The 25,387-nt window shown below is 37.4% G+C and overlaps 2 protein-coding genes across 4 annotated transcripts; both read left to right on the forward strand.

Moving 5' to 3' along the window:
• The first annotated feature begins 349 nt into the window (after positions 1–349).
• On the forward strand, positions 350–2,624 carry LOC137745639 (transcription factor HHO5-like). 2 transcript variants are annotated; one of them, XM_068485638.1, is made up of 5 exons: positions 350–801; positions 898–1,118; positions 1,215–1,626; positions 1,888–1,961; positions 2,065–2,624. In XM_068485638.1, the coding sequence occupies exons 1-5, from the start codon at positions 600–602 to the stop codon at positions 2,350–2,352; spliced, it is 1,197 nt and encodes a 398-aa protein (XP_068341739.1). In that variant the 5' UTR covers positions 350–599; the 3' UTR covers positions 2,353–2,624. The 2 variants fall into 2 exon arrangements, with proteins under 2 accessions (XP_068341739.1, XP_068341730.1); XM_068485629.1 differs by having other exon boundaries at positions 352–801; positions 1,885–1,961.
• Positions 2,625–8,638: 6,014 nt separating this feature from the next.
• On the forward strand, positions 8,639–13,594 carry LOC137742182 (uncharacterized). Of its 2 annotated transcripts, none has more exons than XM_068481973.1 (10): positions 8,639–8,832; positions 8,912–9,013; positions 9,121–9,166; positions 9,425–9,500; positions 9,599–9,968; positions 10,689–10,938; positions 11,276–11,518; positions 11,598–11,717; positions 12,470–12,925; positions 13,311–13,594. In XM_068481973.1, the coding sequence occupies exons 1-9, from the start codon at positions 8,761–8,763 to the stop codon at positions 12,916–12,918; spliced, it is 1,728 nt and encodes a 575-aa protein (XP_068338074.1). In that variant the 5' UTR covers positions 8,639–8,760; the 3' UTR covers positions 12,919–12,925; positions 13,311–13,594. The 2 variants fall into 2 exon arrangements, with proteins under 2 accessions (XP_068338074.1, XP_068338082.1); XM_068481981.1 differs by having other exon boundaries at positions 11,282–11,518.
• Positions 13,595–25,387: the final 11,793 nt, after the last annotated feature.

Here is a 25,387-nt window from a genome sequence, read left to right on the forward strand (position 1 = left end):
TAGCCACTTGCAGTTTGCTTTTTCTTTTGACAGTGTTTTTAAGAGTGTTTGAGCAAAATAACAATAAATTGCGTTAGTGGTTCGCGTCTTTCTAAACTAGATCCAAATCTATTTCATTCTCTACAATTTAGATGAAATTCAGATGTATCATATTCTTTTGTCGAAAAATAAAAACATAAATCTCAGAAGATGACTGGATTGCCCTTATTCTTCTCGCATTAAAACAACAAGGTCAACTATTCATATTAGCCCACGTAACAAAGAATCTCGAAGAAACACCCCACAAAATACCAACCGAAAGTAAAAGAAAAAGGAAAATAATAAATACTAATTTATAATTACATTTTCGCCGCGTGAGTACGGATTCCAAAGATTCCCTTAGTTAACCGTGAAAACTCGTTCCCGAGTTAAGGAACTGAGTCACCGAGTTGACCCGGAGACGCGAGGATCCGCTTATGCGAACCACTGAATCTTTGTGTGTCCTGAATCTCATATTCCATATAAATTCTGGCCTCTCTGTTCCTTATCAGGTTTTTATCTGGGCAATGCTCGAAATCGAGATTGAGGGAGAAAATTAACAACGGAGAGAGAGAGAGAAAATGGACCTGCTGAGCTTGGACTCCAGTCCTCTGTTCGTCCCGAAAACAATCACCGACTTTCTCGCTCAGCTCTCCGCCATTAAAGACGGCTCTCAGAGGTCTTCAGAGCTCGATGGGTACGTGAAGAGACTGGAACACGAACTCAGAAAGATTGAAGTTTTCAAGCGGGAGCTTCCTCTCTGCATGCTTCTCCTGAAGGATGGTGGGTTTTTGGTCTCTCTCTAAACTCTCTCTCTAGGATTTGGTTTTTGATCATATTTTTGAGATGGGTTTTTGATTTGGTTTGATGGGTATGCAGTGATTGAGCGGTTGAAGGAGGAAGGAATGCGGTGGAGGCGAATGGAAGAGCGGCCGGTGATGGCGGAGTTCATACCATTGAAGGGTAATTCTGAGGAGGACGGAGGGGCAGTTTCGGGAAAGGAAAATATTGACAAGAAGAACTGGATGAGCTCTGCGCAGCTATGGAGCACAAGCATCAATGTTTTTGATTACACCAAACACGACTCTGAACTTAAACTGGTTAATTTCTAAATTTCCCCTTTTTTTTCTTCTTAAGACTGAAACTTTATTGGGGGTTTTCTGAAATTTCATATTTTCTTGGATTTGTTTTTACAGGGGAATGAGGAAGATGATCGGTCGGCGGCGGAGAACGCAATTGAGCTGAGTAATAAGAAAGGCGTGGGAGGGGCATTACTGGCATTCAAGGGTCAGAATGAGTTGTCTGGTTTTGCAAACCCATGTTTGAAGGGAGACAAGGAGGTTGCCGTGGTTCCAAACCTTTGTCTTATGACTCCATTGATGTCTGAAACACTGGCTGGTTCTGCAAATGCAAACTCTAAGACCAACCATGGCTGCAGAGGTGGCGGTTCGGGTTCTGGTATGGCAGGACAATTGAAATTACAGAACAAACCCCAACAGCAGCCACAGCAGCAGCAGCAGCAACCCTTAAGGAAACAAAGGCGGTGCTGGTCGGCGGAGCTCCACCGCCGCTTTGTTGATGCCCTTCAGCAGCTTGGAGGAACACAAGGTTGGAGCTTTATGACCCGAAAATATTTTAATTGTGCTAATTGAAAAAATTTGACATTAATTCTCGGACTAAGAATTGGAAAATTTGATGAGTTTCAAGATTTATTGTTGGTTTTTGGAGAAAATGTTTGATCTTTATGCTGCCAAACTACTTGAATTTAGTCCTTTTTTTTTTTTTTTTGAATTATTCGAATCGAATTCTCCTCTATGTTTAGATTTTATGTGCTTGTTTCTAATTTGTGTAGTCTGTTTTTTGTAGTAGCCACTCCTAAGCAGATAAGAGAACTTATGCAGGTGGAGGGTCTCACCAATGATGAAGTTAAAAGCCACTTGCAGGTTGGTTAATTACTCAAGTTTCTCTCATCTGTAATCACAATTTTCTTTTTTCTGACTGTACTGGATGATTGTTTGCTCATATTTTTGTCTGATATCTGTGCAGAAATACCGCCTTCACATCCGAAAGCTCCCGCCTTCTTCGGCTGCTGGCCAAGGCAATGACTTACTCGTGCCCTTGGATCACAGCGGAGAGCATGCTAAGGCAAACAACGTACAGTCTGGTTCTCCACAGGGTCCTCTCCTCGCAGGAGGGTTTGGCAAAGGTCGATCCACAACTGGAGGCAAGTCGGGTGACAGCAGGGAAGGTGAAGAGGATGAGAAATCGGATGGACAGAGTTGGACAAGTGGGAATCACAACCACCACCACCACCAAGGAGCTGGAGATGTATAGAGTCTCATACAATCATCATCCCGCATGAGTTTTGCAGATACAAATATCCATGGGGAAAAATCAAAGTCTCTGGATTTGGGAATTATGAGCGTATAGTAGTAATAAGCGGAGAATTTGCCATTGTAGAGCAAGTTTCTTCCTCTGGTTCTTTTATACAGGTTTATTATCATGTAATGTGCCCTTGATTAATGTAGGAAGTAACATGTTAATGTTTCCCAACATGACGTTATTCAGTTTAATGTGTTATTCAAATTGAGATCTATGGACTAGAAGAAATCTGCTACATACTGTTTTCCTTTGGAAATACATCGCGGTCGCAGATATGACAGTTCCGGACTTGGAAGAGATCGAACCCTTTCATCGTAGGATTCGACATGAAAACCTGAGTCCATCCTGAATGGAGAATAGGTACAAATGCAGGCAATTCCCCTTTCCATGTCCAAAATAGAGGGCTTGCCTTGCTTCTTGTGTTAATGCTTGTCAACAAGCTCTGAGATCAAAATTTTGTCCAACTGAACTGAATTCTAAAAATCTCGTCGATTTGCCAGTTAACCTTTGCACCTGCATTGTCCTCGAATTCTTAGTAGCATGCCAGCTTCTCTCTCTCTCTCTCTCTCGCTTCACCAAACTACTTTTATTTTCCGCCGCAAGAAAATTCCTAGGGTCAGTGGCACACGTCCACCGACTGATCCCGACCATGATGCATGTGGAGGCCAAAATGTATTCACAGTTAGATGTAATTGAAGCGTGTTAGCGATCGATCCTAGCATTTTCTCTGTTGCAAAACCAATGTCACGCTACTATATTTATTATTTTCAATCTTAATGGATTGCCCCAGATTACTCTCCAAACAAAACGGCATGGTATTCACTGAAGCAATAGCTTCGTTTCTGGTCATGTACACGGTTAGGTATTTGTCAATTTCTCAGAGTCACTGTCAAATGAAGTCTGGAGACCTAACTAATCGTATAATCGATTTCTACTCTCAGACTAATTAATGGGTTACATTACTTAATGTTATCCATTTAAATTAACATCCGAATAATCCTCATCTTACAGCTAGGACCATGTAAAGACAAAGCAGTCACCTTCAAGATCGCAAAATAATTTTTTTCTTCTATTGAATCTCTCAAAAGAGTTGATAGGAGAGTGAGCCTCCAAGAATCTTATGCTCAGAAAATTAAGGGTATGTTTAGTACTCTACTTGAATCCAACTTTTTAAATTCAAAAACAATTTTCAAGTTTTAGGTCTTAAAAACTTGTTTGGTAGGACTATTTTAAAAAACTGAACTTAAGACTAACTAAAAAAAGGAATTGTTATTGGCACTCCAAAAATCTCATTCTACATTCCAAGCTTTCTATATTTGAAAAGAAAAATACATTTGTGAGGAGTAGAATGAGATTTTTGGAGTGCCAATAACATTTTTCCTAAAAAATATAGTATATTATCTAAAAACATAAAAAGTGAGTTTTTAAACTTAAACTCGCTCTTTTCTTTTTTCTCCCTCCACCCCTCTCACTCCAAATCTATCTCTCTCTTTTCTTCATTTTCTCTCCTCTTTTTTTTTTTTTTTTTTTTTTAATCTTTTTTGTCTATCCTCCAATCCGCTCTCTTCATTCTCTCGGTTATTTCTCTCACTCTTCTACCTCTCTATCTCATCCAATCCTCTCTCTTCTTTCTCATTCTTTCAATCATCTCTTACTTTCTTTCCTCCTCTCTCCTCTTTCTCCCTTTTCTGTGATCCCCTCTTTTTGGATCTCTTTGTCTCATTTAAGTCGTAAGATTTAAAATTTTAAATCACAAACTAATCAAGTTTTTTTAGTCTTAAAGAAAATTGTTTTCAAGAAATGTTCTTAAAAAATGTTATGAGAAATAATAAAAAATTTCAAATAAGATACCAAACATACCCTAAATATTTCAAACAATTTTTTTTTCCCCAAAATTTCAAAAGATGATTAATTAGTACCAAATTTTTTCATATTTTAATTATCTTGAATGTCAACTATTTGATTTCATTTTTTTTTTATTATTTGTCGGGTTTATGGATTCTTTAGATTGTATGGGAGCACAATCCTGACTTAAGATATTGGTTGGCCTAAATGTTTGGACTGTCACTGTTTTATACCAACAAATAATCCACTAATAAAGTCTCAACCAACTAATTTTTGGAGCATAAGTAACAGATCAGTTTTTAAACTAGCAAAGAAACGATCTACGGGCGGTGACGAAGCTACATAGGAGTGAAGGGGGGCGACCGCCCCTTCGCTCGTCGGAAAACAAAGGCAGGAGCAAGGCTTGAACCCTTCTGGTTCGGCCGGAATCTAGGATCCACGGTGGTTCCTAGTTCGAATCTAGGAACTACAAGCTTGCAGGTTCTTTTTTTTTTCTTTAAATCCAGGTCAAAACGACATTATTTTAGGCCTGGTAAAAATAATTAATTTTTGTTTGGTAAACGAAGTAGTTTTGCATTAGTCAAATAAAAAAAAATTTAAAGAGGGAGGGGCCACTAGTCCCCATCCCAATCCTCCCACTCGTATCAATTATTACCCCCACCCCTGCCCATAAATTACAAATCCCATCCCCCCACCATCATTCCCAGATTTCAATTTTCAAAATTGTCTTAAATCCCAGAATTGAACACAAGAAAACCCTGTTCCGTTGGCCACCAAGCTCCAGACGCCACGCTAGCCGCTCCAATTGAGGTAAATTTTTAATTTTTTTAATTTTTTTAATTTATGGTTATCGATTATACATTATTCATATGAATACTATGATTATTAATTTTTTTTTATTGAAGTACATAAAAGAGGATTCATACATTATATATATTATAGGAACTTGAATCGCACATGGTCTAATAATAATCATATGAACTTGAAGTACATTATACACATTATATATATATATATATATATATATATATATTATACATTATACATTATAAATTATTCATATGAACTTGAAGTATATAAAATTGATTGCAGTAACTGCTATAAACCCTAATCAACTTATCCAATTTTTAATTGTGGTTTAGAATAAAAATTGAATTCTTGATTATTCATATGATTGTTAGTATTGATTAATTAATTCGTGATTTGATTAGATATTACCCTATAGTCTACTGTAGGATTAAGGGTCTAAGATATTTTTTTTTCTTTCGTTATACACTTACGTCATGGAACAATACTACAAGAAAAAGTGCTTAAATCCTTCTCCAATTATTGAGAAGCAATTCGTAGATACTACCTCCAAAATGAACCTTGTTAACCTAAATCTCACAAAATGAACTGGGAGGCGTGAAAGCTATATGTTAGTGTATAAATTTTTTACATTGGCTTTGGTGTTATCTGTTGCAACCACTTCGGTGGAGAGAGCTTTTTCTGCTATAAAGATTGTGAAAACATCATTGCGTAACAAAATGAGAGATCAATTGTTGAGTGATAACATGGTTGTTTACATTGAGAGAGATGTATTTACTTTTATTGATAATGAGCCTATTATGCGACATTTTCATGACATGAAACATCACCGACAACAACTATAATTTATATGTATTGATTAATTATGGAAGACATTACTATATAAAAAGATTCGCTTGTTGCCATTTTTCTTTAACCTTGCACGCATATAAGTTTGCTCCTGCTCCCGAGAATTCTTGGTTTCGCCACTATCTACGGGTATGTTTAGGGGGGATATTGTTCTTGTATCGAGATTTCTGTGGTTAAACAAATGCTTGTAGTGTCAAATTGTGAATATCTACGTCAACGTTAGTATCATGTAGATGATTTGGTTTTGAGGAACCTTTTCAGATAAAAACCATGCTGAATATATACATCTCTATATAAAATATGTTCCAATTTTCCTTTATGGAGTGTATGCTGCCATGTTAATTGTAGTCTCTCTGTTAATATTAATGTTTGTTAGGAATATAATGGTTAACCGGATATAGTGGCAGATTTGATTTTTTTTTAAATTTTTTTATTTTTTTATTTTTATGTGGACGAGGTATAAAAGTTTGGTGTGGTGTTATTGTCACCTTGTTGGTGGCCGGGTCTTAATGAGGTAGCATGGAAGGGATTCAGGAAGGAAGTTAGGATGAAGAAATTAGAGTGAAGTATTTTAATTTGGGTTAAATGGATTTGAAAAGCATGAAAAAAAAAATGACAGGTGGTTTCGGTTGCAGCGTGGTCTCACCCTGTATTGCCTAGGTGATGAGTAAGGATATAGAGAATTTTCAAGGTCTAAGTGTTAGATTGGCACTAAACATATATAATTTTTTAAGCACTTTACTTTCTAATCAATTAATTCTTTCAATTGATGTTAGACCTTGCATTGAGGCCTTTGGAAGGTTCAACAGAGAGCTACGCACTTTTGATTACAAGTCACAAGCGGTAAGGGGTTTTGGAGGGGACAAAGCGAGACCGAAATAATAATACAAGTAAACTATGCTAATTTAGTTGGGTTGAGTTGTAAATTTTAACATTTTACTTTGGGTGAAAACTCGACTACTCGTTTAATAGGTGCGTTGTAAGTATTATTAACACGATTAAAACCAACTAATGCGAATATCAATAATCCCAACACGTAGAACTTGCCCAACATAACCCGCCTTAGAGTGGTTTGGGTGAGTTAGGTTTGCCCCTTCTTTTGGGTGGAAAATTGTTTCAATAATAGCAACCCAAATCTATTAGACTAGCTAACGGGTTGAAATCCAACTCAACCAACCCACTCAATGCGCACCCTAACCCCCTCCCTCTCCCTTTTCCCTCCTCCTATCCCAACTTTCTACTATTTTTTTTTAACAAATAATATTATCTATACTAAGGAGTGGAAGAGTGTGCTAAGCAATGTTCTAAAAAACACTATGTGCTAGTCGGGCGGCGGGCGCCTAGGCAGATTTATGTAAATTTATTATATATCTTGTAAATAAGTGCCTATTTACACCTAAAAAAAGGGAAGTGTTATTGACACTCCAAAAAATCTCATTCTTCACTCCTCACAAGTATATTTTTCTTTCTAAATATAGAAAGTTTGGAGTGTAAAATGAGAAATTTGGAGTGCCAATAACAATTCCCTAAAAAACATTAATATTTAAAAAGAAAAATATACTTGTGAGGAGTGCCAATAGAAGAATACACAAAGTATACACAAATTTGGAGTGCCAATAGAAGAATACAAAAAGTATATACATGCAAAAAGTTCAATATTTAAAAAACAGTAAACATTTAATCATAATGAGGAGGATTCTTGGATGATAAACTAAATTCTTCTTGTTTATGATCCTTGCATTGGATTGGATATAGACTAAATTATTTAATCTTGTTGTATCTATTTTATTTCTTTTCTTTGTATGTATCCCCTCAAAAGTGCTCCAATTTGTTTCACTATTGGATGAACTTGTAGTAAATCCATCATTTGCAAATTCGGTGCACCATTTCCATAAGTATACCACCATGAAACCAAAAAAATAAAAAATAAAATACAATTAATAAAAAAATAAAATAAAAATAAAAACCGCCTAGGACCATCTAGCCTGCCTAGCTCCAAACCAATTTTCCCTAAATCGCGGGAGGCCTTCACTGCCTAAGGCCTTACAATGGCTAGCAATGATGTGGTTCAAATTTGCATTTGGCGAGAATCGAACGTAAAACTTTTCACTTACAATTAAAGAAGAATACCATTAAACCATAGTACTAAGTTACCTCTTGACTTTCTACTTATTCTTTGATTTTAGCATACCTTTTCGGTGGGTTAATCTGTTCTTTAATCTTTATTCATCATTTTTGTTTCTAAATTACAGACTTTATTTAATTTGTTTTCTTCTCTCTTCCTTCCATGGACATCTCCTATATGGATTTGTACTGGTTGAATTGAAAACCTTTTTAATCTAAAGCTAGGAAAACAGTTGTTTATGTATGCATACAACCTGTTTGTTAAAATGCCTAAATGAGTAAATTACACTTTTGCACTCATTATTTTAAATGGGCCAACCGCACTTGGCACATTTCATAATTTGGATATTTTTAATAGAAGCCACAAGATTTTAATTTTTTCATATTTTCAATAAGGTTTTGAAATTGTATTCATTTACACATTTTATCTAATGAATTATTTAAAAGTTCATTAAAGTGATGACATGGTAATCATGAAATTAGTAACTCGATTGACCTGTAAACTATATTTGCATTATATAACCTAAAAATCTCATCAATTTAATGGATAAATATATAAAAAATGCAAATTGATATAATTTCAAAATTTTAGGAGAATTAATTCCAGTTAATTCAGTACCTAAATAGTCCAAGTTTAGAACTGCGTGGCGGCGTGGCCTACCAACCGACTCACCGAGGGTTGCCTCCAAATTCCTTCCCTCTCTCCGACCCCTTCTCAGCTCTAGTTCCGGAACCATGAGAGAATTCGTCACTCTCCAAGTTGGAAGCTTTGCAAATTTCGTGGGCTCCCATTTCTGGAACTTCCAGGTACTTGTAATGCTTTACTCAAAAACCCATTAACTGTTTCTTTCTGCAAATTTCTTAGCATATTCATATATGTTTGAAGGATGAACTACTTGGGTTGGCGGAGGACCCTTACTCCGACCCGGTATTCAAGAATCAGTCTTTGAACATGGACGTGCTCTACCGCTCTGGTGAGACGCACCAGGTTTGCAGATTTTTTTAGTTTTTCAATTTATACAATTTAGACAGTTTAAACCAATTGTTTTGCTTATGGTTCATCTTTACGAGACTGGTGAATTCTGACATGAACAGGGCACTGTGACTTACACTCCCCGCCTCGTTTCGGTTGATCTTCAAGGTACTTTTAAAACTTCAATTGGGTATGTGTATTTGGTGGCCTAGGAGCTCGTTTGGAGTGCTTTTGAAAAGATTGAAAGCTCTTTTGGTGAAAATGTTTTCGGAACCAATTCTTAGTAAAAACGCAAGTGAATTCTAAAAAAGCACTTAAAGTGCTTTTGGAACCAAAAGCATTTTCTCTACAAGCGCTTCAGTCACTTCCAAACGAGCCCTAGAATGTATGGAAGTCGTAAATTTTCATTCTTTTTGCCTGTTGCAGGTTCCCTCGGGTCTATGAGTACACGTGGCACGTTGTATGATGAGAGTTCATTTGCATCATCAAACATTTACACATGGTCAGACCCTTTTTTTATTAGGGCTTTAAAAAATTGTGAATTTGAATGTGTTACCATAGATGCTATATGAATTTAGTATCCCCTGGACCAATGTGTAGGGGTGGTAATGTTACTACTCAAGTCGCCAAGCCTCATAAGAAGAATTTGTTCTTACAAAGTTTGTATGAGGAAGAGCAGGTGAATCTTTTGACTCTTGGAAATGGTGTCAATGCTGGGGAGAAGAGTTGTCGAAGAGAAATTCAGGACAGTGACAAAGTGGAGAGTTTAGAAAATGGGGTCCAGTACTGGACTGACTTTTCAAAAGTTCACTATCATCCCCAGAGTTTATATGAATTGAGTGGATTGTGGGTGGATCCTCAGAAATTTGACAATTACGGGATTGGAAGAGAATCCTTATCAGCAGGTTTACAGGGAGAAGAAGTTAGTGAGAGGCTTCGCTTTTTCGTAGAAGAGTGCGACCATATTCAGGTATATTTTGTCGCACAAACCATTCTCCTTTACTTTGATCTATTTACATTTTTCTTGGCTTAGTTGGTTTTGTGGAGGGGTTGAGTTTCGCTCTAAAGCTGTTGGTTAGTGCTAGTTAAGTGAGCTACTAAGGAGTGTGTGATGCCTACTTTGGTATAGCGGCTTCTACACCAACCCCGTTTTCCATTGTACATGCATATTTCACATATGTAGATACTGAAGTCGGAAGGGCTGACAGTATTCAAAGAGTGAATTTGTTGTCCTTCTAAAATTTTCATTCAAGTTATTGTGTTAAAGATCTTGACATATTTCTGAAATTACTCTCCTTTTTTGGTCTTCATTAATTACTCCACTTAGTGGGATAAGGCTTTGTTGTTGTTGTATTAATTATTCATCTGCCATACAAACCATCTTTTGCTGTCAAATATACTCTACGTGTACTTTCTATAGATTATGTATAAATAGTGTCCTTCTAGTTATGGACAATTGTGTTCACTGTCCAAACTACATGAGCTGTGTTTACATGGACAATTGTTTAGAGACTGAACGCTGCACAGGCTAATACTGACTTTGGTAAGTATATCTTTGTTAGCCTTCTGAACATCTAGGGTAGAAGTAGTATCCAGTATTTTCAGCTCTCCTTTTTTGCATAAGCCTCTTAATGTTGGTGTTCAACATGAATTTTTTTATGTATAAACTTGAGTCTTTGTGTTTTGGCAGGGTTTTCAATTCATCGTTGATGACTCGGGAGGTTTCTCTCCTCTAGCTGTGGATGTTCTGGAGAGTATTGCAGATGAATACACAAATGCTCCAGTGTTGCTCTATGCTGTGCGTGGTCCTGGTTCTTCCATGGACCCCAGAAGCCAGAAGCAGAGAGTTAGTAGGAAGCTTCACGATGCAGTTTCATTTTCAAAGCTATCATCCTTATGCAAATTGATTGTTCCAGTCGGGTTACCCTCATTGAGTACAAGTAAGAAATCTTGCACTTATTGAATGCATTATTCATTCAATTGATTTTCAAGTCTCTTCAGATTCATTTTACGTGTTGGTCCAACATTGTGATTTTAGAGCCCTTTTTCCCCTTGGATATCTGGTGTCATCCTATTTGCCAGGAACTCTGCTTAGGTTGTTAAATGGCCCACCAAAAGGAGTGTTGGCATAATTGATATGGGGGCTAGGTCTAAAAGCTTCATTTGAACCAGTGGTTTGCTATTCAGTTTCTATGAGAGTAGATACTCTCTTGTTTCTCTGTTTCGAATAAGTTACACTTTCTTGTGGAATAATATTCTCTTCACTTGATTTGAAAGGTAAAGCTTCAAGATTTCTCAGCATCAATGATGAAAAGCCTTATCACTGCAGTGCAGCTTATGCTGCTACCCTACATTCTATTAGTCTTCCGTTCCGAATGGAACCTCTTGGGCCCACTGCAGACTCATCTTATGCTTCTGGTGCTGTGACTATTAGTGAGGTTGTGCAAATCCTATCAGGGCAAGCTAGGCAGAATATGGTTGCCATTCTGGATGCTGCAATGCCATCCCCTTCTTTAACTGGTATTTACTTCAATCGATTTTTGTATCAGACCCTCAGTTGTTAGCAGTGATTTTGGTTAATTATTGTCATTTCCAACAGGGAATCGGGTTGGTCAAAATTTAACAGGGAATTTGCAGCCATTGACACCAGAGATAGCAGAAGATGTCGAGGATTTACAGTCAGTAGAATCCATGATAGTCCATGGGGCCCTAGGATCAGGTACTTTTCTAGATCAGTGAAGCACCAGTTTTTCTTTATTATTTTTTTTTTTTAGTACCTAGAGAACGTTAAACATGCTCATTCAGGATACTTCATACTGTGCAGTTTTGGCACATTGTTCAATGATTATATTTTCTGAATATGAAATTTAATGAACGCTTAGTTGCCTTAGTGGCTACTGGCTAGAGCAATGTAACTTTGAGCGTTGGCATTAAATAGATCTAAAATCTTAAGGTTATAAGTTTTTCTTTTTTTTTTTTTTTTTTTTTTTTTGTTTGGTCATGACATTTTATTCACTAGAAATCAAATCTAGTGGTATCTGTTAACTGGAACTTGGGAGAGACTTAAAACCATCTATCAGAGGTTACAAGATAACTAAGGAGAGACTTAAATCCATCTATATTTCTTGGCAAAAAATATCTCCAAAAATGTCGCTCTTGTGATAACTGCGCTCTTCTTCCATCTTATTCTTGTTATCACGTTCACTGTCATTGATTACACTCTGAATCTGTACTGCATTTCATTGATGGCTAATTTGTTACTTTAGAGGAAATGTTAGTTTTGTGCTTGTGGAATTACAAAGCCTTTCATGGGTGAAACTTAAAATTTCCACTCTTTTGACATGGTATCCGAACAAATTAGTTTGAGAATTAATGATGAGTTTGGGAAGGAATAAAAGTATGAAATGTACTTTTGGACCTTGTGTGGACCGGATGCTTATTATATTTTAATTCATTGTTTCTGTTCAACAGGAGGTCATCGAGCATCAATTTCTGAAGTTAAGGACACAGTCCATGCTGCCTATGAGCATGCAATAACAAGGCCTATGTTCTGCCATCTGTCAGTGGCTCAATGTCCTCTTCCAATACCTTTGCCTTTTCCTTCAATCTTTGGCAACCTTGTTGGCCAACAAGGTGAACTTTTGAGCACGCCAATTGTTGGTTCCCCATCAAGGGGATCACTTGATGTCCATTTCATCCCCATGGCAGCTAGACTACGGTCTAGCAGTGCCGTCTTGCCATTTTTACAGAATAGATTGAGCGGCCTCCGTAGCAGTGGGATTGCTAGAGGAGCACCTGGGGCGGAGCTAGTTAGAAGTTGGGGATTTGCAAAGGATGAATTGGAAGACATGGGTGAGATGCTGTCGAAAATGATTGCAACACTAGATCCACGTTCTCAAATGTCCTCTGATTCAGATTAATATTCCGGTTGGTGTCTCTATGCCTTTCTCTTTCCATTTGTTCTCTGTATATTATATAAGTGACAGTAGTTGGTCTCATATAACCTCTCGAGTCCTTGACCTTTACTTAAGTGGATTTCCTTTACCTCTTAGTTTTGTTCACTAGATTGTGATTAAAAAGGGCAAGTCCCTCTTGCTCTGTTGGTTATCTTTCGGGGCCCTAGTCTTTGCTAATATTCGGTTAGTTACTATAATCGAAAAAGAAAGAAAAGATGACCAACCATATGTATATGAAAATTCGACCAAGTTATAATGATAATGATGTATGGATATGGTTCAACATATTAAGAAGGATTGAATAGTCTCTTTTCTTTTCATTGGGAAAGCAATTACTAATGCACGGTTTTACACAGGTGGAGATACGTGGAAGTGGGGAAAGAATGAGTTTAAGCGCCGTACAAGCTGTAATTTGTGGTGAAAGTCGAAGATATATATTCAAAAACTCGGAAACAAGGCAAACCGGTGAAGGATGAGAGACCAAAGAGGCATGGATTTCCATGCTGCTGGATTTTGAGTTAAGCTTTCAGTCTTGTTTTCCGGTCCACTATGTATGGAGAGATTTGTGTGCCTATGTAAAATCTTGTAGTTTTTACGTTCGGTTCTAATATGATGTGGATATAATGGAAACTCTCCAACAGTTTTGGGTCAATATATTATGTATCTTGTCTGACTAAATACTAAGACGTCGCATCGACGTTTTCTTTCCTTATATAAAATTTCATTTTAACGAACAAGTATATGGACATAATATCGACAATTCTATACTATCAATAAACTAGCATGTTAACAGTCGATATGTTTGTCGATATTAAGTGGTTTTGTTTACAGCATTAAAATTGATGTGTGAAATTAGTGATGCGGGATTTACACGCGCACAAATTAAACCCTCTTTTTGTCAATTTGTAGTATAAGTGTAAGTAGGGATCGTTCTGGACCGGGGATTAGGAGGGATTGTTAATCTCTTGGAAACTGACTCAAAAACGTAAAAACGCAATATAAAACACTAAATTAGACTCAAAGAATGTAAAACGAAACTTTAAAACTCTAAAACAAACCAAAAACTCAAAATGCTTTTAAAAACACAAACTAAAATGATTTCTAACTAAATTGACATTAAAGTAAAGGGGGATTTAAGTTTATACGAAATTAAATTAAATGAACAAATTAAAACAGAATGTAAATATGAAATTGATGAAATGGAATGAATGGATGATAGAATGGCTAAGGGGGTCATCTCCACATATGTTACACTTGCATAATAAAAAGATTTCCGGTTGATCTTTCGATAAATTATGAAACTCATCACCCCGGGTTAATTAGGTCCGCTTAAATTAACCGTCAAGTTTTCCTTAAGTTAATGAATTGGATGGGTTAGCGCAACGCAATTCACAACATTCTCCAAAAGTCCTTTACGTGAACAGCACAATAAAGATACAATCAAAGATCATTAAGCATTATGAAAACTATAAGTGTTGACGAGGTATTCGTTACTATGATGAACATGAAACTCGTGCCAAGAATTGATTTAACGCGATTGTTTATAAGCAACCTCCACTACTTGTGAATATAAGTTCATAACTATTAGGTGAAACTCACTTATATTCTAGCGTCATATTCATGCATGAAAATTAAGCGTGCACTCTCAATAAACATACATAAATAGGTTATCAATAAAACAGTTAAACAAATTGAATTCACAACTTATGAAATGCAATTAGAAGTAATCAAATCAAAATGCAAGCATAAACATATATTTCGAATCACCCCCTAGCTAAGGGGGGGGTTTAGTTCCTCATACAAAACAAAGAGAATTAAAATTAAACATTGAAATCAAAGAAACACCTAAACATTCCAACAACTCAAACTTGAATTGTATGAACGTTTAGGCCCTCTTCTCTTCCTCTTTATTGTAGCATAAGGTCTAAGGATAGTTGGTTTGGGGGAATGGAAGTGTGGAATGGAGTGAGGAGTGATGGAAATGGAAAGATGGTTTTTGGATTCTAAGGGAGACTCACGGCTAAGAGAGAAAGGGATGTGTTTGTGGTGTGTTGTGTATGAAATGAGATCTCCATGAATGAATGAATGCAAGGGTATTTATAGGAGTAGTGGAGGGAACATATGGCTATGTCATTTGTAGGTGAAGTAGGTGGATGTTGTAGGTGAAGTAGGTGGATGTTGTAGGTGAAGTGGATGTTGTAGGTGAAGTAGGTGGATGTTGTAGGTGAAGTAGGTGGATGTTGTAGGTGAAGTGGATGTTGTAGGTGAAGTAGGTGGATGTTGTAGGTGAAGTAGGTGGATGATATGTTAAGTGATAAGTGATAAGTGATATGATATGTGGTTATGATATGATAAGTGGTTAAGTGGTGATGATAAGTGATAAGTGATTAAGTGATATGATATGTGGTGATGATAAGTGATAAGTGCATGTGGGTTAACTAATGAAGGAAATGCATGTGCAATGACAATGTGTTAGAATGGATGTGTGTTATGCATGGCATGATTGGGATTAGGAAAGGTTTAAATGTCCTAAAACTAAAGAGAACAAGGTTCCAACACTTTGGCTCCAATTAGGTCTTCAATTTCGTCCAATACTTTGGCTTCAAGCATAAGCTATCCGTCCTTAGCCCAAAAGTGCTCCAAAAGTCTCCAAAATGCATATTTTTGCTCCTTTAGCCCTTTGGACCTACAAACACACGAAAATAGCTTAAAGTACTAAAATAACTAAAGAAACATAACGTAAATGTACGAGAACAAGCCATTTAAGTCGCATAAATATGCTCCTATCAATTAGTTATACTGCTATTTACTAGAATTAGCTCTACCATCAGTCTATTCTCTCATTTAACTGAAATGAGACTATGCACATGACAAGTTAAAAATCATTATTCTCACAGATTTGAGCCATCTTTACACTTAAGTACATTCTTAATCATAGTCACCACATACTAGTTCACAATTAAGCAATTAAAACACATTTCAAATGTAGTAACATGCCTTTAGAGAATTCCCTCAATTTCTTACTAGATGTACTCTCGTTTTTCACACAGATTTTCTGACTACACACCCTACACTAGGTATATGTGAGAAGATTGATGTAAACATGTAGACGAACACTCACATATGTTATAATAAGGAAAGCATTTTCTGGAGTTAATAAGCATGTTTAGATATGATCTCATGAATGGAATGCTACTACTTAGACGCGAGAACCAGTGACACCATAAGCTCATACCAAGTTCAAACTCCACAATTGAAATACATAACACTCAATATAGAAGTCAAAGGGTAGTAACGGGGCTAGGGTATTGGCTAACAATGAAAGGTGAAGGATAAACAAACATTCTTAAAGCAATAGTGAGCAAAGTATTGAATTAGGCACTTAGAATTCCCTTAAGAACGCAGAAGTCAACTTTGAACACCCAAGGGAAAATCACACAAAACTTAGGGCCATATTCAACTTTTTGGACCCTTTCTTCAACCATCAACGCTCGTGAGTTCATTCTTACTTATTTTCACTCCTTTTTCTTTTTTTCTTTTTTTTTTCTTTTCTTCTTTTTCTTTTAAATCTCAAAACATACATATAAACGTAAGAACAAACTTTTACTCCCCCACACTCATTTTCTTGCATAATGTAACTCAAAAGGAATTCATTTAAGTCATGCTCACTAAACTTTAAGAACAAGGGTGGGGATTGTCCTAAACTAGGCTAGGTGAGGAAAATGTGGGTAAACAAAGAATAAAGGCTAAACAAGGCTCAACGGGGTTAAAACTTACAACATATACGAAGTATGGGAAGTAAGGCTATTTGGCTATGGTGGTGGTCACTACACAACTTCTTCTTGAATATGTGTTATGCAAATCAATAACATGCTTTGAATGAAATGGGCATGAGTTCTAGCATTTAGTTCTATCATGATACAATTGCATTCTAAGTAGCAACCAAGCAAGGAATAATGAGATCATGCAACAACTTTAGAAAATAAAGAATCACAGAAAATAACTCTCCAAAGAAAGTAATGGCTCGAGTCTCACAGGGATGTAGCGTTTGTTTGAGTTTCTTCCTTCAAGCATGTTACAAAAACGAATTTTTCTTTTATGATTGCATGTGAAGTCATACATTATAACCATAACCAAGCATATACCAAGAGTAAATCAAACTTTTCTCTATGTTTATAACTCTTTCTAACCGTCATGCAATTATAAACCAAATCCTTATCATTGTGTTGGAAGGTACCCTAAGACACAAACACACAAAAACGACTTTTAAAACAACTCTTTTTGGGTTTTTCAAAACAATTTTTCAAATTTTTATGGGATTTTCGAATTATAAAACAAAACACACTAAAACACTTTAAAACAACTTAAAAACACCTTAAAACAGCAAGGAACAACATTAGAAGTTATGGTGGATAAAACCCTACGAATTTGCATCAAAACACTTTAGTTACCCCCCCACACTTAAATCAAACATTGTCCTCAATGTTTCAAGCATAGATTCACACAAAACATAAGTAAACACACAAAAAGCAACTAAGCATATTAAACATGGCATAATGTAATTAACAAAGAGAAGAGTTTAGGGACGCAAATCTGGTTATGGAGTGTAAATTCCCTCTTCTCCTTGGTGATTGCATTGAGGCTTTGATCTTTGTGATTCCACAGGCTTACTCTTGAACTGGTTTCTGCCCATCGTTGATTTTCCTTTGTGCTACTTCTTGAACTGGGCAGCAGGATGGTTCTTTTGGTTTCCCCCGAAGGTCTGAGCTTCCTCCTGTTATCTATTTCTTTGTTCAATCTTTGCAGGAGTGGTCCCTTCTCTGGAAGTGTATCAACCGTTGAAGATGACTACTCGAGAGCAACGCTAGGTAAGCAATCAGGAATAGATTCCAGGCAGTTGGCTCCAGATCGGAAGACTGACTCCAAGTGCCGGCTGATTGCTTCTTTTACTTTGCCATGCAAGTAAGAACAAGGACAAAGAAAAAGACAGGGAAAGAGCATGATATGAGATACTTTTGCTTTTGACCTTGATGATATGAGATACCTTTGCTTTGAAGAAGCGGTGAATGAATCAGCACATGCTTCAATCCGCCGTTTCCTCCTGGGTCATATGTAATCCAGGCATCTAGTATCATCTTTGGGGAAGAAGAAAGAATTGAGTATTTTGAAAGGCTTTGCTGGGAGTGCGCCCTCAGAGGTGAGGGAGAGTTGGGCATTTTCTTCAGGTTTGCCCTGCCATAAAAGACGAAGGTCGACATATATAGAGATAATATCAAGTGGTGGTACTTTTTACCCGTGTTGACAAACGTTTTGATCCCGCAAATCCGGCTCTTTGAAATAGTGGCGCCACTTCGATCTTTGAATACGCCTCTTCGATTTCTGAGCAGGCGCCCCTTCGATTTCTGAACGACGCCCCTTCGCTTTCTGAACGACACGTGGTAGTGCAGATGCGGCTCCTTTTGACAAAGCTGCACGCGTCTTCTGAAAAGCAGAGAAAGCGTCGCCGAACTTTGCGCTTGTCGGCTAAAGATGTGTAGATGCGATGATGGCCTCCACGTGTTTTCAGCTTTGTCAGAAATCTTTTGACAAAGTTGAACGCATTTTCTTGAAAAGCCGAGGGGGCGTCGCCTAAATTACGCCGGAAAATCCGGCTCTTTGAATCGGTGGACGCGTCGTCTTGGCTTTTTATAGAGCTATCAATCACCCCAACACACACACTCTGAAGATTTCCCATTCCTGAAACTCGACTCCGGCCCTTTGTGAAATTTTAACTCCATCCACCCCTTCTCTTTGAACATCGTTGAAAAAAAATGGCAAACTCATCGAACCTTAGCTTAGATTTGAGTCTCAGCAGCGATCCGGTTGCGCCCCGTCAAGGTAATGTATGGCGCCCTTCTTTTTTATCTTCTAACGGTCCTCTTTCAGGTGAAGACTCTGTGATGCAGGACGCCACAACAGCTACAATAGTAGCTAAAAACCTCCTCACTCCAAAAGATAGTAGGCTGCTGTCAGGACGGTCCGATGAGTTGGCCGTTCAAGAGTCCCTCGCACTTAGTGTTCAGTGTGCGAGTTCTGTGTCCAACATGGGCCAACGCCTGCTTGCTCGGTCCCGCCAAGTGGAATCGTTGATGGCAGAGGTGGAAAGACTTAAGCAAGAGATCCAGCAGCTTAAGTACGAGAATAGAAGTTTGCATGTGCTTGCAAATAACTATTCGTCGGGGATGAAGTGGAAGCTTGATGAGCTGCAAGAATCTGAGGGTCGAATTCACAGTGACCGTCAAAGGCTTGCGTCTTATCTCCAGAGGCACCTTTTTCCTGGGTCATCTAGCGCTTGGCCAAGTATTGAGGCCTGGAATGCTCTAGCTCCGATGCCTCCCGCTCCGATGGCTTCCGCTCCGATGCCTCCCGCTTCTATGCCTCCCGCTTCTATGCCTTCCGCTTCTGCGCCTCGTAGTGGGGCTTCACGCAAACAACCTTTGTGAAGCTCCACCTTTCTCCATGTTTAGTATCTTTTTTTTTTTTTTTTTTTTTTTTTTAACATACATAAATAAAATCAAACGGCATGGAATTGGTCCTTGAAAGGAAGGTGATACTTGAAGTGAACCGGCAGTGGTTTGAATTCTAGTGTAGGTGCCTGATTCAAAAAAAATAGCAAGTTAGTATAAAATCTAATGGAATTTGGAAAAAAAAACTTACTTGTTTTGTTCGATGAGAACTCAATGACAAACACCACTCCTTTGAAAGTTTCCGGGATATTGGATTTGGCCAGATTGCAAGTGATGGTTATGACTTGTCCAATGTCATCAAATTTAACTTCTTTGGATTTTGTGGTTTCAAGAACGTCCTCTTTGATGAATTCATGACATTCCTTACTTGTCACCTTTGGAAGGGCTTCCAAGATGTCTTTTTCACCTTCTTCTTCCTTGGAAGTCATGAATCTTGGAACAGGGTTAAAAATAATGAAATTTGGAACAACCATACCTGTATTAGATGGCATAGGAGCAATAGGTGCCTCCGGTAAAGGTGTTTCCACCCTTTCCGTGGGTTGGGTGTATTCCTCTTCCTTGTGATTTGATTTTGATGGTTGAGGGTCCGTTCCAACCTCCTTGTCACTTCTCAACATGATTTCCTTGGCAGTTTCAAATTCTCCCTTCGGATTTGCAATGGTTGAACTAGGGAGTTCGCCTTGGTCTCGAAACTGTCCTACGAACTCCGCGATCTGCCCAATTTGCTTATCCAAGTGGTCCAACCTTTGTGGTGGCTGCATAGGCGTTGAATAGAACTCCTCATATGGCTGCCAATATCCTTCTTGTTGAGCCTCATTGTCTTGAATTTGTGAGCCCTGCACCAAACAAATTAATTCATTAAGCTTTTGATTATAATCTATTGACGAACTTGAGTTTGGTTGGGCATATTGAATATGAGGTTGTGGTGGCTGCCAATATCCTCCTTGTTGAGCATTTTGAGGTTCCCACCACATAGAGTTTGAATGATCACTCCAATCCGAATTGTAAGTATTGGAAAACACGTTATTCCTTGATTGAAGATTAAATATATCAACTCTTTGCATTTGGGACCTTTCCATGAGTTGTGACAAAAGAGAAGCATTATCAAGTGCCATCTTGTTCTTAACAAACAAAACACAAATAAAAAAAACTAAATCTAAAAGACAATACAGAAATAAACAATCCAAGGGATTAGCAAATTTTCTAATCCCCGGCAACGGCGCCAAAATTTGATGCGGGATTTACACGCGCACAAATTAAACCCTCTTTTTGTCAATTTGTAGTATAAGTGTAAGTAGGGATCGTTCTGGACCGGGGATTAGGAGGGATTGTTAATCTCTTGGAAACTGACTCAAAAACGTAAAAACGCAATATAAAACACTAAATTAGACTCAAAGAATGTAAAACTAAACTTTAAAACTCTAAAACAAACCAAAAACTCAAAATGCTTTTAAAAACACAAACTAAAATGATTTCTAACTAAATTGACATTAAAGTAAAGGGGGATTTAAGTTTATACGAAATTAAATTAAATGAACAAATTAAAACAGAATGTAAATATGAAATTGATGAAATGGAATGAATGGATGATAGAATGGCTAAGGGGGTCATCTCCACATATGTTACACTTGCATAATAAAAAGATTTCCGGTTGATCTTTCGATAAATTATGAAACTCATCACCCCGGGTTAATTAGGTCCGCTTAAATTAACCGTCAAGTTTTCCTTAAGTTAATGAATTGGATGGGTTAGCGCAACGCAATTCACAACATTCTCCAAAAGTCCTTTACGTGAACAGCACAATAAAGATACAATCAAAGATCATTAAGCATTATGAAAACTATAAGTGTTGACGAGGTATTCGTTACTATGATGAACATGAAACTCGTGCCAAGAATTGATTTAACGCGATTGTTTATAAGCAACCTCCACTACTTGTGAATATAAGTTCATAACTATTAGGTGAAACTCACTTATATTCTAGCGTCATATTCATGCATGAAAATTAAGCGTGCACTCTCAATAAACATACATAAATAGGTTATCAATAAAACAGTTAAACAAATTGAATTCACAACTTATGAAATGCAATTAGAAGTAATCAAATCAAAATGCAAGCATAAACATATATTTCGAATCACCCCCTAGCTAAGGGGGGGGTTTAGTTCCTCATACAAAACAAAGAGAATTAAAATTAAACATTGAAATCAAAGAAACACCTAAACATTCCAACAACTCAAACTTGAATTGTATGAACGTTTAGGCCCTCTTCTCTTCCTCTTTATTGTAGCATAAGGTCTAAGGATAGTTGGTTTGGGGGAATGGAAGTGTGGAATGGAGTGAGGAGTGATGGAAATGGAAAGATGGTTTTTGGATTCTAAGGGAGACTCACGGCTAAGAGAGAAAGGGATGTGTTTGTGGTGTGTTGTGTATGAAATGAGATCTCCATGAATGAATGAATGCAAGGGTATTTATAGGAGTAGTGGAGGGAACATATGGCTATGTCATTTGTAGGTGAAGTAGGTGGATGTTGTAGGTGAAGTAGGTGGATGTTGTAGGTGAAGTGGATGTTGTAGGTGAAGTAGGTGGATGTTGTAGGTGAAGTAGGTGGATGTTGTAGGTGAAGTGGATGTTGTAGGTGAAGTAGGTGGATGTTGTAGGTGAAGTAGGTGGATGATATGTTAAGTGATAAGTGATAAGTGATATGATATGTGGTTATGATATGATAAGTGGTTAAGTGGTGATGATAAGTGATAAGTGATTAAGTGATATGATATGTGGTGATGATAAGTGATAAGTGCATGTGGGTTAACTAATGAAGGAAATGCATGTGCAATGACAATGTGTTAGAATGGATGTGTGTTATGCATGGCATGATTGGGATTAGGAAAGGTTTAAATGTCCTAAAACTAAAGAGAACAAGGTTCCAACACTTTGGCTCCAATTAGGTCTTCAATTTCGTCCAATACTTTGGCTTCAAGCATAAGCTATCCGTCCTTAGCCCAAAAGTGCTCCAAAAGTCTCCAAAATGCATATTTTTGCTCCTTTAGCCCTTTGGACCTACAAACACACGAAAATAGCTTAAAGTACTAAAATAACTAAAGAAACATAACGTAAATGTACGAGAACAAGCCATTTAAGTCGCATAAATATGCTCCTATCAATTAGTTATACTGCTATTTACTAGAATTAGCTCTACCATCAGTCTATTCTCTCATTTAACTGAAATGAGACTATGCATAAAAACAAAAGCTTGAAAACGTTCTATAAGCACACCACGATTATGAAGTTCTTTAAGCATTCTGGTATCGAAATTATCGGAAACTACATGTTCAACTGTGGCAACCATAAGAAGTAGATTCATTCCTCATTTTGTAAGGCTTCCATAAAATTCTTTTGTATCTTGTCAATTATCTGGCAAGAATATATCAGAAAATAATTCGTCATCCATGTCGAACGACAGGATGACTTTCTTGTTTTCATCTAGGGTTTGCTTGTCTAGCTCTAGGGCAAACCAATTGTAAAAACCCTTGAAGTACATTTGGGAAGAAGGAGACCAAACCACAGTACTAGGCATATCAACTTTGACCTCTCTCCAAGAGTTTGAACTCACAGTATACAACTCTGCCGTGTGAGGGTGAAACAAAATCCAAAAACCCTCGAAATGCATTATGATCTAACAACCTTGCAATCGATTTTCGATCGTAACCAAATCCCACAGCTACTCTTGTGGACTGCAATGTTTATTTCTTTCGGGGAGGAGACGAAGGCACTGATAACTAAACTGAAAGAATGAAAGAAATCTCAGAAATGGAGATCGAAGAAAGCAAGAAAACTGAGAGTATTGATCTTACCCCACACACCAAACCCCCCTCCCCCTCTCCACCCACCCACCCCCCCCCCCCCCCCCCCCAAACAACAACAAAAACCCCAGTTGGGATTTCCTAGATTGAGATTGATACAACGCTTGACAAATACAAGACTATGCAAGCCTTTAGTGAGTACATCAGCAACCTGATTGTCTGTAGAAACATGGTGAACAATGATGTCTTTCTTTTGCACTCTTTCTCGAATGAAATGGTAGTCTGTATCAAGATGTTTTATTCTTGAATGAAACACTGGATTGGTGCTGAGTGCCAATGCTGAGACGTTATCACAATACAAAGCTGGAGCACTCAAGAACTCATGTAAATCTTTCATAATTGACCTTATCCAACACACATCTGCAACACAGTTTACCAAAACCTTATATTCAGCTTCTGTGGAGCTTTTAGAAACTATGGACTACTCCTTAGATTGTGAAGATATTGGATTAGGACCAAGAAATACCACATATCCTGTTATTGGCCTTCTTGTATTAATATCAGCAGCCTGATCAACATTTGAATATGCTAAAATTTGTGAATCGTAAGCTGAGTAATATGTAATACCACATTGTAAAATCCCTTGGAGATATCTGAGTATCCTTTTGACCAAGAACATGTGTGCATCAGTTGGATTTGTCATATATTGACATACAAAATTCACAGAATAGGCAATATCAGGCTTACTGATTGTCAAATACTGGAGTGCCCCAACAATGCTTGTGTAAAAGCTTGGATCAACTAAAGGTTGACCCACAAACATCAACAATTGTGTATGTGGTTTTGAAGGTGTTGGTGCAGGCTTACAACTCTCCATTCCTGCCTTTTTAATGAGTTCTTTTGCATATTTAGCTTGACTAATGAACACATCACCATTGTTTTTGTACTAAATTTGTAACCCTAAGAAGTAAGTCAGCTTTCCCATGTCTTTCAAATCAAATATTTCACTAAGTGTAGTAATAAAAGCTTGAATTTTGGAAGTATTTGAACCTGTTAGGATATATAATATCATCTACTCATAAAAGTAGAATGATAATATCCTTGCCATCCGTTTTAACAAATAGGCTAGTATTAGATTGAGACATTGTGAATCCTAGAGATGGTAGCACACCTGTGAATTTCGAATTCCAGGCTCTTGGAGCCTGTTTGAGTCCATACAAGGATTTGACAAGTTTGCATACATAGTTTGGAGTCTTTGAATCCACAAAACCCTGTGGTTGTTTCATGTATATTTCTACCATGTAAGAATGCATTCTTTATGACTAATTGTCTAAGCTCCCACTTGTGACTTGTAGCAAGAGCAAGAATTAATCTCACTGTACTATGCCTTACTACATGACTGAATGTCTCAAAATAATCTTGCCCATGCTTCTGTGTATATCCTTGAGCAACCAATCTTGCCTTGTATCTAGATATTCTGCCATTTGGAATTTTCTTCAATTTGTACACCCATTTACTCCCAATGATTGTTCTGTCATGAGGTTGAGGTATAAGAGTCCTTGTCCCTTGCCCTTTAAGAGCATTAAACTCATCCTACATACCTTGCTGCCAATTTGGATTGGTTGCAGCAACTTCACAATTCTTTGGTTCTTCATAACCAACAATTTCAACCAAAAAAAATGAAAAACCACCATAACACATAGAACCATCATCAATTTTTTAAAGATTGTAACTCAAGTAACCTTGCTAGAAATGCAGTGTAATCCCTTCTCTTAATAGTTCCAATTTGTAATCTTGTTCGCATAGAGTGAGATCTTGAAACATCATTAGTTGTAGAATGAGAAGATTGATCCCAATCAGTCATAGAGAGAGGAAGCAATACCTGAAGTTGTGTTGGATCCAGGATAGGTAACAAGGGTTGATGCAGATGATACGTTAGTAGATGAGTGTGATGACTATGATTTAGATTCCTGTGTTTGTGTTGTAGCTTGTGAACTTTCAGTAAATGCAGAAGGAACATCTGGTGCTTCTAGTAGTGAAGTATCATAAGAAATTGACTGAACTGTTTCATTGTCTCTTATGTCTTGCATACTTTGAACTCTTAACTAAACAATAATTGGAGCT

The sequence above is a fragment of the Pyrus communis genome, chromosome 1 (assembly GCF_963583255.1).
Source record: "Pyrus communis chromosome 1, drPyrComm1.1, whole genome shotgun sequence".
Classification (NCBI taxonomy): domain Eukaryota; kingdom Viridiplantae; phylum Streptophyta; class Magnoliopsida; order Rosales; family Rosaceae; genus Pyrus; species Pyrus communis.